Source organism: Daldinia childiae, assembly GCF_008694065.1.
Source record: "Daldinia childiae strain JS-1345 chromosome Unknown Scaffold3, whole genome shotgun sequence".
Classification (NCBI taxonomy): Eukaryota; Fungi; Ascomycota; class Sordariomycetes; order Xylariales; family Hypoxylaceae; genus Daldinia; species Daldinia childiae.
In genome coordinates, this window is record NW_022984644.1 from 2,671,415 (window position 1) to 2,685,981 (window position 14,567).

The 14,567-nt window shown below is 45.9% G+C and overlaps 3 protein-coding genes across 3 annotated transcripts; all 3 read right to left on the reverse strand.

The window, feature by feature from the left end:
* Positions 1–889: 889 nt before the first annotated feature.
* On the reverse strand, positions 890–1,763 carry GL218_03440 (uncharacterized protein; the record flags this gene model as incomplete). Its single annotated transcript, XM_033580002.1, has 2 exons — positions 890–952; positions 1,017–1,763. 2 exons carry the CDS (start codon positions 1,761–1,763, stop codon positions 890–892), a joined length of 810 nt encoding a protein of 269 aa, XP_033436661.1.
* A 985-nt stretch (positions 1,764–2,748) lies between these two features.
* GL218_03441 (30 kDa heat shock protein) lies at positions 2,749–3,417 on the reverse strand (the record flags this gene model as incomplete). The annotated part of the gene is made up of 1 exon (XM_033580003.1): positions 2,749–3,417. The coding sequence occupies one exon, from the start codon at positions 3,415–3,417 to the stop codon at positions 2,749–2,751; it is 669 nt and encodes a 222-aa protein (XP_033436660.1).
* A 1,947-nt stretch (positions 3,418–5,364) lies between these two features.
* On the reverse strand, positions 5,365–7,482 carry GL218_03442 (Zinc finger CCCH domain-containing protein 45; the record flags this gene model as incomplete). The annotated part of the gene is made up of 4 exons (XM_033580004.1): positions 5,365–5,964; positions 6,028–6,551; positions 6,607–6,666; positions 6,726–7,482. 4 exons carry the CDS (start codon positions 7,480–7,482, stop codon positions 5,365–5,367), a joined length of 1,941 nt encoding a protein of 646 aa, XP_033436663.1.
* Between the last annotated feature and the right edge of the window lie 7,085 nt (positions 7,483–14,567).

Below are 14,567 nucleotides of genomic sequence, written 5' to 3' on the forward strand. Positions count from 1 at the left end.
TATGGGGTTATTGTAAGACAACTGGCCGTACCGTTAGACTATAGAAACAAAAACTTACCTCATTCAGAATATGTATCATAACATCTATCCATATTTGGTCCCATGCGCGGTCGTCACTAAGCGACATCCCAGACATCCCATATGAAATGTCAGGGGATAGTATCTGGGCAACCTTGGAGACTTGTCTTGGCATTATCAACGCCTGTCTCCCCCTTCTCAGACCACTTGGCACCAGATTCCCAAGTGTGCTCACGTGGAGTAAATTTTCTAATATGACTTATTCCAGCAGAAAGAGCGCCGGGACAGACTTTAACAGGTCTCAACTAGAAAGAGGCGAAGCCCGGGGTAATCGCATATGCATACCGTTGCATGAGGTTTCCATCTCAACTACCGAGCCAAGTACGCGTCGAGGGACAGCGATAGATAATGAAATATCTATTCCACCACAGGCGCACGATAGAGACCGTGTTGGAGGTTGTATACTAGAGCGAGAAGTCGGGGGTATCAGAGTGACGGTTGAGTGGGAAGTACAACGGGAGGGTTGGCGGTAGTCACTTAAGTGGCCTCCATGTTCATCTTGATCTTGCTTAATATCTAGTTCGGAAAATCCTAGTTTTGGTAAGCTTCTAGTACACCATATAAATCAGATTCTAATCAGACAGGTGGTATGAACTTCGACTATTATCGTCGAATGCTCAGCCGCAATAAGTCTAGTCGAACTATACTCAGTTGCAGTTTTCCTTAGATGGATATAGGCTACAAGCAAACCGAAATTTAAGCTGCCATCATTAACGTTAATAAGTATCCTCCGGGCTGTGCTAATACTATGGATCCACGGATCAATATACAATAACGAAATTAGCAACGTTGTAAGACTATTGTAAGCTCCCTACGGTAGCTCATATTCGATCTCAATAGTCGCTGCTCGGGCCTTATTACACCAACATCTTAGCTATATGTGATTCAAGTCAGCGATCAAACTCAGTAACAATATCATATCACGGGTTTAGACATACTCCTGTTCTGACCCAAAGTACAACGATGAACCCAGGCTCCAACAGCTCCAAAAACCCCTCACCTTTCCCTACCGGCCCATCGTCCTCAGCCTCTGTCTGAACATCCCTTCCCCATTCAACCCTATAGTCCTGGTACTCGCTGTATGCCTCGCTATTGTTGCACACTCGCCATTCGATACGCCCGTCCTTTGCCGCCACAAAGTCCCATCCTTTCTCCCTCAGAACGTCCGCGGCAGACATAGGATCCCACCAGGTATCCAGGAGGACGTCTTCAAGAGGAATATCCTGGCCCTTCCTCTCTGCTTTCGGAGATAGGGGGCGTAGAATGCTAGCGTCGAACCGCGTATGGCTGTTAAGAAAGCCATCCTTTCCGTCGTGAGCTATATATCCTTGGTACGCAGCGCTCGTCTGGAAGATGATGCGTTGTGGAATGGCTCGGCGTCCATCGTTGGGAATGCACTCGGTGGTGAGATATAAGCCCGCAACACAGTGTTCCGCATTGGGTTTCGTGTAGTCGGCGTAATACTCCTGCTCGTGGACTTTCCGTTTTACAAGCCACGGGTTGTACCCAAGGGAGACTATCTGGATGGCAAGTTCCGGAGGCACTTTATGTTCCAGAATAGAGCGCACCTCCTCGGTATCCTTGGGCGTGGGACGAAAGGGATGGACAAACGACAAAGAGTCAACTGCGCGGTGCTCCATATCGGAACTTCCTGACTGCATGGTGGAATCGAATGTCAAAGTCATTTCTCCGAGGGGTCCTCCCGGAGTTTTATTACTTATACTTAAGACCTATGTAAAAGCCAAGCACAGGGGATAATTCACGTTTACGCCACGCAAGGGAAACCCCAACGCCTCATGACCGATGTCTCGGTATTATGAGACGATAGAACATCTTAAAGCAGAATAGCGGCGGACTTTTGTGCACGTACTAGGGGGGATACTTTGTTGGGAGACGAGAATAAACGATGCATCATTTTCGTTCAAGCCAAGGCCTCAGCTGAAAAGCACTTAATGCATGTCATCCCCGCACGTGGTGTGATATTTATATTAATCCTCCTGTAAGAGTTGAGATGAGTGAACTTAAGATTTATGAGGCTTTATTCTGAAAATCCTGACATGTATACTAAATCATCAGCATCTCTTACAAAGGGACAAGAAATACATAAAGAAAGAACTCATAAATAACTCTCAAGAGAGTATAATACTTCAGTATTCTAAAACTCGTTCACGTATAACTTATACCCGTAACGAATCAGCTCGGGATACTGTGTAACCACCCATCAATAAAGTGCTTACACACAACTCCGTGCTATCATCCATAATTCACTCCACTCCAAAGTCATCGAGACACTACTATCTCACTAAGCATCTTGAGATAAAGATATTTTTTAATATATTTTTATTAATGATATGATGTCCTCATTTATAACCCATAAGCCTTCCTCCGCAGAAACAATTTATCATTAACTTGATAGGAACGACTAAAATCACAAATCCTCCGCGAACCACTTTCCCCCCCGATTCCCTTAAGAATGATCGTCAGATGCCAGACCGGCCCAATCGATTTTCATCCATTGTACCTCCGTCCAAGAACTCCGTGCTAAAGACGTGATGTCGTGATGTCGTATTAATGAAGAACTAACGAAAGGAGTGTGTAGCAAGAAAAGAGAGTGAACCGGTAGTGATATATCAAGGAAAGGAAAGGAACGGATCAAATAGGTAAATCCGCTTAGTTGATGAAGACGCGGCGGCCCTCGGGCTTCTTGGCCTTGGGGACCACGACGCTCAGGATGCCGTTGTTAAGCGAGGCGCTGACGTTGTCGGTGTCGACGCGGGTCGGGAACTGGAAGGTTCGCGAGAACTCGCCGACGCTACGCTCCGAGACCCAGAATTTGTGCTGGGGTTGCTTGGGCTGCTCGGCCGCCGCCTTGTTCTTGTTGGTCTCGGCGACGGTGGTGTTAGCGTTACCCTCCTCAGGAGCATCCTCGACGGTAGGCTTTGGCGCCTTCTCGTGGTGCTCCTTAGGGGCGTCGGCGATAGCGCCCTTCGACTCATCCTGGCCCTTCTCAAGGAGACCAGCCGGGGGAGTGCCAGAGGTGTAAGTGCGTTCAACACGGCCGCGGAGGACAATGGTCTGCTGGTCGGTGAACTCAATGTGGACTTGGTCTTTCTCAATGCCTGGCAGTTCTCCGTGGAGTTCGTAGTTGTGCTCGGTCTCCTTCAAGTCGAACTTGGGAGTGAAGGTCGGTAGGTGACGACCATGGTGACGACCGGCTTGTTGAGCAGCTGCGCCGCCCTCGTTCTGTCCGGCGTAGCGATCAAAGTCGTCAATTAGTCGGAAGAGGCCGGTGAAGTTGGGCTCGGCGGAAGAGTAGAATCGAGGTCCGAACATCGACATTTTGGATGTAGTAGTGTGGAAGTTGCTGACAGGTGAAATTGTAGTGTTAATTGGTTTAAGGTATTTAGACTTGATGATTCTTTGCGGCTTTACTCTTGTAAGAGTGCGAGCGAAAGATTTCATAAAAGGCTTATTTGTTTGCGTGTGTGTTTGCTGTTCTGATTTGTGTCTGATCTGAGGAATGAGAGAAGCAAATCTCACGATGTCTAAGGCTCCTTAAATATTTACAAGTCATGAGATGAGTATGTTCTACCATCTTCACGAAAGGCCTATAGAAATGCGATGGAATCATTTTTTGAATAATCTAAAATTATCTAGAAGAATACAGATGTTTCTACAAACAATCAATTACGTATTGTAGTTCGATGTATGATGCTTACTTCTCGTTGTTGGGGGTGGACGATAAGTCTCACGATGGTGCGCGAAGTTGTGAGAATTGACTGGAAACTTCTACAATTTTCGCTGCTTTACCAACTTTGCAGCTTTTAGTCACGCCAGCCCCGACATTTATCAGTCGATTCATTGTCCAATCCTATTATTCTACGAATGAGAAAGAACTTTATTAAAATTAATCTTCAATTATTCGCTCGGAATTATCACGACTGTTCTATGCATCGTCTTAGAAAGTCTTTGAACTGACTTACAATTGTCAACTAACAAACAGGTGAGCGAAGCGTGATAGGTACTTAGGTACTTAGGTACTTAATATTGACAATTCCAATCCAAAGCTTTCTATAGATTTCTGTGGCTTATCTGTGGCTTAAAATCTCGTGGCTGGGGATCATCCTTATTAAGGAATTTCTTCGGATTATCACTTTTAGCTTTTAGGTACCATTACCTCATACCTACATTACCTCATACCTACATAATATGGCTGTGGTGGCTGGGTGGCGGTGCGATCTACATGCCTAGTGGGAGGTAAGCTTGATGATTCAGCCCTAACTCGTCCTTTGTTCATAATGCGGTGCGTGCTTAATCATCAAAAAGAATACTAAAAGTCTTGGCAGGGGTCCCATCTTGACCGGCCGGCACCCGTGTGCGAATCATGACGTCACCTCCGGCCATAATGCAAGCCCGGGCAAATGCCTAGGTTACTTTTTTATTGAATTTTTTGGAATTCTCCATCGCAACCCCATCACCCAAATTTACCCATCTCATACCGAGCTTACGTAGTGAAAGTAGATCTTACCCCGTCGCCCCCCGCATGAACCGACCGAATTGGTAATTAGTCGAGTGAGCACGTGAATATGGGGATTGGCTATCCATGCAGAATGCTTGTTTACTTGCGATGACGTTGCTCTGCAATCCATATTTTGCAATTCCATGGTTCTTTTCTAGCGGACATGACGCCGGTGGCTCTCCTTGGTTGACGCCTGGTAGATTATTTTGACCCATTTGACCCATTTGACCTATATGGCATACATCTACACTACAAAGGTACTTAATGTATCCTACAGACTGACAGGGATGGGTTGTGTCTCCTTATAGTCTCTTTCGGGTTAATGATGGTCATGAGGGTCTGGGGAACATCGGAACATCAATAACATATACTAAAAATGCTCAACGACGTTCCAAAAAAGATATGGCCAAAGTGCTTGGCAATCCTCCTAATCACGTACACATGGTTCGATAATGACGATGCTTATGCAAATGGCGTTTCCATCGTGTTTCTCCTTCATTATACGTAATACTATAGAGCATACACTAGAGCACTGCAATCGTCGGCTTGCTGTGGGGCGCTATCTATAGTACAATACCATGAGGTGCCACTTTTTCGTCAAGACGTGTATATACAACAACGTGATGTGGGTGTAGACCAGCATCACTTCTTTTTTTTCCGCTTCGTTTGCTATGCTATGCTCAGCATAGCTAGCCGAGACTAGCTCGACCTTTTGCCACCTCTTTAAATCTCGTGACGCGCGCCCATCGCAATGGTACTCGCTGTCGTCATCGGTAAGGGGGAGGCATAGTCGGCGGCGGATATCCTGCAACCATCGGCATACCCGGTCGTGCGCCCATGGGTATAGATGCAGGGCTCTGGATACGGTTAAACAACCCAATCAGCCTCCTTCCAACCGTCGGCTCTAGCTCCGTACCATCTCTTGCGATTTTAACCTCCCTGTTAGAGTTCCAGGGATTTCGTAGTCCGCGTGTTCGATAGAACGGTAATCTCGTAGTCGATAGCCATTCAAGCTTGAAGGGCTTGCCCCATGCCTTGCTAGGCCCCCCTTCGCCATCTTGGCCACTCTTCACACTAGCCGAGTCTTCAGAATCTTCCCCATCGACGATTGCATCCACATCTTCTCGTTCTATTTCCCAAAATATTGTCCCCCGAGCCGAGTCGTCGATAATCCGTCCTTTCGGGCAAGTGTCTGTAGCTTCGGTTGGGATAGCTTTAGGAAGATCTAGATTGTTCGTAGTCTGTGCCTTAGGCGCAAACTCAATAGCGGCCGCTGGGTCATCATTGATGGGCGAGGTCATCCTGGCATAGCCGAAATATTCCCCTGATTTGTTTGCAGAGAACACCAAATAAACATTATCAACTGCCTGTTTGTAACCGTCATTAGTATATGATACAACGAATTGAAGATAATTGTGAATAAAACTTACTTTAAATGCATTATTTAATATTTCCTCATTATGGGACTGGGTTGCCCACAAGCCAGTCCTAACACTCAGTTCCAAATCTTCCACTGTGAGACTTTTAAGTATAAAAAACTTGTCTCTTTGTGCACTAGCGTCACTATTAGGCGCGTTTCTCTGCTCTGGTTGCGTATCGGTTACTGAAGCTGTAGGCTCTGGAATATTGTCATGTAAGCTCTTCGTAGTCACAGTAGATGTAATTTTTCCGCTTGGAGAAGTTGCTGCTGGTCCCGTAGGAGCTGTCTGCCCACCAGCTCCTTCGACTGTACTCTTTCGTAGCCGGCTAACTAGCCGTACTGACTGGAATTTTGAATCGTGAAGCTTTTGCTGAGCTGCAACACAGCTTTGCTCATCTTTAAAATTGGCAAAGGCACAATTACTCTTCGAAATAAGGAAAAGTGACTCCAACCCTATCGCTTCTTTGCAAACGTGATATACCAGGCTCATTAGATCGGTCTGTGGAGGTAGATTCCCTATCCAGATGGCATGACCTAGCAAGGGTTAGTATTATAAATATCTTCAAGTAGCAGCAACGAAAATACTTACCGCTTTGTCGAGGCTTCCTTGGAGGTCCTCGGACGATGTTGGACCGCGCCTCTGGAGACACTAAGAAGACATATTATTAGCGACTTCAACACTCCTCATCTAAGGCTAGACAGTCGTACTATCTCCCCGAGCAAAACTTGCAATCCCGCCTGCTTGATCGTTCCCGCGCAACGGTGACTGCCCCCGCGGATCACTCGACGTGCCATCTGCTAAGAAATATTGTCCTGGTGCCACCTGGCCTTGGAAACCAGATTGTGGAGACGCAAATTGGTTCGATGTAGGATAATAATAGCCGGCGGGAAGAGCATGTTGAGACTGATTCATCATAACCGGGTTCGAATAGTAGCTTAAGCTATGTCGTGGGGATAGGCTCGGTTGTTGGGATGTCTGGTGTTGTTGCTGCGACGGCGATAAATGGGCATTGTAGTACTGCGCCATCTGCGGATGTTGGGCAACATAGTAGGGCTGACCTCCTAGCTGGGCCATGTTCGGAGGACCAGCGAACTGCGCTACTTGTGACATGGACTGAATCATATTAGACGATGGACCGGTGTTGAATCGTTGCTGCAACTGTCCCGGATTATAGCCAGGTCTGTATCCAGGCTGGGGAAGTGCGTTGGTCATCGCAGTCATGTTGTAAGGTCCCTGACGGTTAGGCCCTTGGGGGTGAGACATGTCGAGTTGGCCTGAGTACATATTGGGGGATGGTCCGTAGAGTTGCTGATATTGGGCTTGAAAGGCTGGATCATTTGCGGGACTTTGGCCATGCGATAATAGAGGTCGCCCATCATTCTGGGTGCGCCCTTGATGGGCACCGACACCTTCTCCAGTCGCAAACTCGCTGTTTGCCGCCGAAGGCGGTGGGACATCTTCCATTGGGTCTCACCAGAGGCCGAGGTATGATTTTGGCTGCCGGCGAGGGAGATCTGGTTCGTCGAGTGCTCGCAGCGTTTCTTTGAACCTGTAAACAACTCGAGCAGACTTAGTCTTCTAATATTACCTTGACAGACAAGGTGTAATATGGCGTCCGGCAAACCCTAAATTGTTTGAAGTCCAAGGATCTTGATGAGGCTAAGGAAAGAAGTGATAGGTAGTCTTGTGCGGTGTGGCGCAAATCAATAAAGGCTGAGCGGTAGTCGACCGGGGCGTGACCAAGATCCGGGCGGTTCTTGACAAGGTAGCAGATCGGTATGGAATAGAGGTCTCGCGTACCTTTCTAGTGGCACCACAAGTAGTGATTGGATGATTATACTTGTGGGAAATTCGATGGATCTACCTCCCCAAGTGTCCAATCCAACGATGGAAACAGATCGGACGCAGGGATAGCATACAAATACAAACCCATAGACCCGTACGCTGGAAAACTATGGGGTACTAAAGAGAGGGAATCAGGTTCCTAGGATAAAAATTTCGACTACTAATGGGGAGCGACTATGGGTTTTTGGTATCCCGTGCCTGTGCCTAACGTCTAGAAGAGAAGTCGATGAGCTTCGATAGTATGGGACTACCGAGAGGGCTTAAGGGTCCGTGTCACGAGCTGGGCCCAAGTAGTTATCCTCTCAGTCCTGGCCGAGGAAGTTATGTCACATAAGCAGATAGGTAGGTATACAGGTAGGCACATAGGTAGGTAGGGAGGTAAATGGGGATATCGACAAGAATATTAGACGATGTGGCTAATTAGGATGCCCATGTGGCCCGACGTGACTTCTGACAATCCTGGTTCATTAGGGCATCAAGCACGAAGCGGTCATTATGTAACGACAATCTTTACCTTTTCCTTCGGCAAGTATGCAGTATGGTATGAGGGAAAACATCATGAGACAACTTCAAGAAACATTACAAGGAAGTTGACGACTCGCGGCAATGCAGGTGGCCAAAAGTTAGTCTTGTCAAGCTTACCTAGACATGGCCGCGAAGTCTAAGTTAGTAGTACAGGAGTACTTGTAGGGCTTCACCAGGGGAGACCAGACGACGAACCAGATAGTAGAAGTAATGCAGGAGTATCCCGGCTTCGAGCCCCCCGGGGGTGGATGGGTTCACAGCGGATGGGACTAGATAGACAACGGAAGCCGAACGAAGCGTTGGGAGTAGAAGAAAGTAACGAGAGAGGTAGCCAATAGGCTTAGACGAGTGCCAATAGGAGGAAACGAAAATTGGGGACAAGAGAGATGGGAATTTGCAGTAGGCCGGTGGTGTTTCGCCTAGTACCGTTTTTTTGCCACCAGGCCCTTGGGTCTTCTTTTTGGGGGGATCCATGGGGGGTCCCATGAAAGCCTGCCTACCTTAGGTAGGTTAAGTTATTACTGATCCCATTTCGCAGGACATGTCCCATTTCTCGGCTCGCTACTCAGCCACAAAAGATCTAGCCGGGCCTTCAGCAAGGTGAGTCTCGTACGAATGTGAGCCTCCATGGGATTTTGTCAGATCCGTAATGCCGATCTCGTCACAAAAACAATTCGGTACCAGCTGTATTCAAAATCTGAACGTAAATCTGCTCCTGGGTAAGGCCATTTAAACGGGTTGCGGCTGTCACTATGGCCGAACCAATCCTGCGAAAAGCCGAAACGAACCAGGAACCACAATGTAATCGAGCAACGCTTGTAGCGGAGCGGAACGGCACCTAATGATCTCGGACGCTACTCGAGACGACTAAATTTACCTTGTATATTGGTTTCTTTCTGATGTGAACGCCGTCTTCCAACGAACGTAGACGAAATCCGATGCATAGACGATTTCTTCTGAGTATCTAACCGTTGTACCCCCACGATGGGCGCACCGGCGCATTCAGAGGGGGTCTTGTAGCGTATGCTATTTAGGGTAGGTAGGTAGCGAGTCCCGCTATGTACAATACAAAAAAGCAATTCCAGAATAATTGGGACGCACTTCGGCATGGTGTAGAATGCATCAACGCTATGCATCAACGCTAGACCGACGGGGCCGCGTAGTAGATCTTTAAAGCTTCAGAACGAAAGAACACTGCAATGCGACTGTAACAGAAGCAGAAGCTACACAGTTCAAACTTCATTTAATCCAGTAGGTAAGCTTGTTCTGCTGGTATGCTGGTATGCTGGTATGTAAGTAGCTTAATACGTACCAAGCTACATTCCTTGGCTACAATTGCTGTTGTGGTGCTGTTGCATATTGTGGCCCGTGTGATTGATGTTCCTTGCCAGTTTAATGGTGGAGGATGAAGATCTGCGAATCTGATCGGCAAGCCTGGTAGCTAGAATGATGAAATGGGAGCCCAGACCTCGGACTGAGCCGCAATCGACTTTCTGTCGGATTGTCGCAATTGGGATCGGGGAAATTGGTGTTTTCCCATCACCCCTCAACCTGGTCGGTGTGGAGATCGCTGATCCCTGGACCTAGCGGGCAAATGATGTCGATGATGAAATTCTTCTTAACTTGGTCTTTATCAACTTTGCGACAGTGACGTCGTATCATATGAGCGGGATTTGAGAATTGGGGATTTTAAATGTCGATGATGTTAAGGCGAACTTTTGTTAGTAGCGTATACACCGATTTAATTTGATGTTTTATTTTTATTTTATTTTATTTTTTTCAATTTTCATTTTCAATGTTTATTATTGTCATAATTACAATAGTTAGATGATACATGATGTATCTACTAGGCCAATTTATATACGTATTGTACTTAAACCCGATGTACCTAGGTACTACATAACATGTCCACTATAATATATCCACTATGATATGTCCACTATAATATGTACCTATACCATGTACCTATGTATGCTCTATGATAGGTAACATATCGGTAGTAGTGTAAGGGATGTGTCTAGGCTACCAGGTATATACGCACATAAATTACTCCTTACTACATAAGTTAGCGAGAGTCGTATTAGACATTTCTAATGCGGAGAAGTGTCAGGCCATAAACCCGAACGATGATCGACAACTGTTCAACATTTGCATTGTATATTAGAATATTCCGCATGTCCGTCCTATTGGGATATGATAACCATATGCATGGCCAGATATATGCCAATATACAGACACGTATGCATGTACGTGTGGCTTTTGTGTAACACGGAGCCGCCTTCGCATTAGACTTCCATTTTTTAAAAGACGGTAAACTGGTCGCAGTATCGTAGTAGAGTTTGCTACCCTCTAGTGTAAACTACCTAATCCTACAGGTATACACTAATTTTTTTTTAACTTACCCTACCTATTATATCTTACTCTACCTTACCTTCCTCTAGTTTAGATTCTATCGGATACCACTTATACCACGCACCCGCCATTCCCCCTCGGCCCTAATCCGTTTAGCCCTCTTCGTAAACACGAACCATTTACGTACATCTACGGTATTTGCCACGCTTCTTGCTCTATACCATAATCCACTAATTCTGATATCCATATATTTCCTTATACTGCCTCCTACATACGTAGAATGGTCACCGGCTGCTACACATAAGTAACTTATCTTCAGTGATGAACATGTTATTAGTTTCTTATGCATCCTGCAGCCATGCGCGTTATTGCAAGCACCAGCTTATTAGCTGGTACCTAGTTAGGTATCCATCGAGGCACCTGCCACGTAAAGGATTGAACTGGGTTGGGTATGCCTCTGAACATCACTAGCAGCGCCACATCCGAATAATCTATTCGACGCCGTTGCGAATGTTCCAGTTGTTCCCACCCAAATATTACTTACCCTAGGTACTTAGTCTATAGTCTTAGTATACCTAACTCACTTACACTAAGTAGTTGCTAAAAAGTAAAAGAAGACTTAACCTAATTCCCCTCTCGTGGTAATTTAGAAGAGGTATTCTTAACACCGAGACATATACCGAAACATATAAGTGCGTCTTTTGGACCAACTACTGTACATAGAACGTGATTCTTATACGGAGGCTTTGCTCCGGGCGGAAATTACTCTGTGCTACCAGCCGGTTCCAGAACTTCGAAAGAGATATCCAAATCTAAAATGAGGGTTGTAGGATTGTTTTACTTGCTGCTGTAAGTGAAAAGCTGAAGACGCATACAAAGTTGTACATAAGTACATAAACATCTTTATTATTCAATACCGTAGGTTTGGTTTTACACGAACACCCGGTGGGTTGTGTTACCTGGTTACACGCCCAAGAGGTACGTACGTTACTTAAAGCGGTAAGGTTGCAGCAATACATACTGGTGGATAGGCCGAACAGATGCCCCCCGGAGGAAGCTCGCATGTGATCCGTCCCGTATAGTCCGTAAGATCTACAAGAGCGGTTACCAGAATAATATGCCGACGCCAGCCTGGTTGCCCTATTTCGTTACACAACTCAGCCTCACTTTCCTGCTTTGGTATATCTTTCCCTCTAATCCCTTTGCCCTCATGATTATCATGTACACCTCTAGGTTCGTAAGTGATCGTCCTTGCCACTGGATTATGCAGTCCAAATACGCCCAAAACATCCACACTCTCTAGTGACCAGCCGACTTGAACCCACGCACCTATCTGGTAGATCTTGGTGCTTAATTGTAGCAAAATACGAGCTCGAGGTTGCTAATTTGGGAAGTGATTTACAACATGGCAGTCTCCTGATACTTCACTACAATATATCGCTTTTGAAGCTTGATGGATTGTCAACCTTCCGGCCAAGTTAATTAGATTCGTAAGCTTGCCTCGACGGGTAAGAAGATACCTTGGGAGGCCTCGGAATATTCCATGGTGTCTTCTACCGCACCTTAGGGTACAAGTAGATGGCCTTGCGACCTCACTAGCTATCACTATCCGCCTCGCCTACTATTAGCTGGTGACTATCTCTCACCTCCGAAGCTTCTTGGCCATTGTGGCGAGCTGTAGCGTAGACAGCTAAGTGTTATCAATTCATTCCTAAGTAGCTATTCAGGAACAATTTCGATAGTGCGAGATGCGCTTTATTGGTGATTGATTAGATAGGTAGGTACCTATTGTAAAACAACTCGCAGTGCCATATTATCAGTAGTAGTAAAACATCATGACTTAACTTAACGTACTATGCATCTCTAAAGTCTACTTGGGTTGCTATTTTCAGAATCCATTTGAAACGTGTCTGATTCTCATTTTCCAAAGTTAATTAATACCTTTGCTATTTCGCCTTTCTCTCCATCTTGCTAGCCTTAACTCCAAAGCCGTCTTGTGCGTTGAACTGGTTCTAACTTACTCTGGAAGGGAGCGGAAATTAACAAACAACCACGTGGAACCAACTGTGATTGGTATGTGAATCGTGGGGGAGGCTCAGACGAAGCACACTTGTAATGCAGGCTAAAACAAGCGCTTCAACTCCTGACGTGGATCTGACATCTAGATAAGGTGGCGTAAGACAACGGCTTTCCCGTTTGTCTGGGATACACCTGGATGTTTACGTTACTCAATCGTCAGCCACAGGACCGCAACCTTGCTCTGGTCGACCAAGCGCTTAAAAGCCAAGATGGAAGTTTAGAACTCATCCAGTTAAGCTTATATCCCGGTAAAGCAAGACTGCACGATCGGCCGCATCAGACGGCTCATTGTGGCGACTCAATGGTTGATTTTCTATAGGGCTCTCGCACAAAAATTAGTAGAGGCTAACGGTTAATATTATCACTCATAAGCCTAACGTGGCCACTAACGAGATACAACTATCTAGCTATTGAGGCTAACTAGCGGTTTCGCGTAGGCGAGCTGATTACCGTATAGCATATTCTTAGGTTAACAAAGTCATGCCATTTAATCCCAGTTCGGGATACGCCCCGAAGAGTTATATGAATAAGGTTAAGCTAATCCCGGCTTATGGTAAGCTACGTGAACGGCTAAGATACGTTTGATCTTATGCGACCCGCGTCGACCCGCGTATCTTTCTAGGTAGGGCCGAAAAGGGCGACTTTGGGCTAGACAAGTCTAGGGGTATTGATCCGCAGAACTTCGGACGGTTCACCCATGTAGCTATGCTAAAAAAGAATTCGCGGTAATTTTGATCGGTTTGCCATGCCACCTGATCCGCTGGTACCGTCTTACCGGGTCGAGCATTCCCCTGTGCGAATGAATGGGTGTTGGAGTTGGACCCCTCAGAGGCTCAGACTTTTACTCTTCACATCAACTTGGGTGAGTTGGCTCAACGCGTTCCAACCGGAGCGGTCCGTAGCGATAGTTTATAAATACGAGGAAAAGTCGGAGGACCTCCGGGGCCGAATATTTCACGTGGATTTGTCGTGTGTTGTTGTCTCTGGGCGGACAGTGGCATGACTTTCCCGGTATTCGGGAGTGGTCCGGTCAGCTGACATAACGGGATCACGGTCCGCCAATCGCTACGCGGGATCCGCCGGCCACCTATCGTATGGTCCGAAATACATCGTAGCACCGAATCTTAACGACTCTTCTAGCCCTCGTACTTATGCGGTAGGTGCTGCACTAATCAGTTCATCATCATATTTCATCTCATGCTTTTGTTCGGCACAGCTCATTTAAGGACGAGAATCTCAAAAAAGATTTTTTTTTTTTTCATTAATAAGACTCGGAGCCGGACCGGGCCCGGCCTTATGAATGTATACTTTAGTAGGTTAACTATTATGCATTGTGCAGAGTTGTAAATATCTAGGTAGGTTAGGTGCTTGTAAAATCAATTGATGCTGAAAACTACTGTATGTATTTCTCTCCATAAACTAATGGGGGTTTGACACGTCTGTAAATATGAAGACCATAATTAAAATAAGTACAATTTACTTTTTAAGATGAGGTTTTATTAAAATTAACTATAAAGACATATTTCAATAGAAATTTAGAACGGATGTCTTAAAAGATAATGCTGTGCATAGGGGAAAGCGACAGTAGTATGTCATAGAAGAATAAACACATTGCAATCAACGGATGTAGTGCATGTTCTGAAGTGTGAACCCGACACAATTTTTACTCCATAAATCTAGTGCTAGGATATGTTCAATCAAAACGTAGTAAAAAGCAAATGTCTTGCCTTATGAGGAAGGCCCCTCAT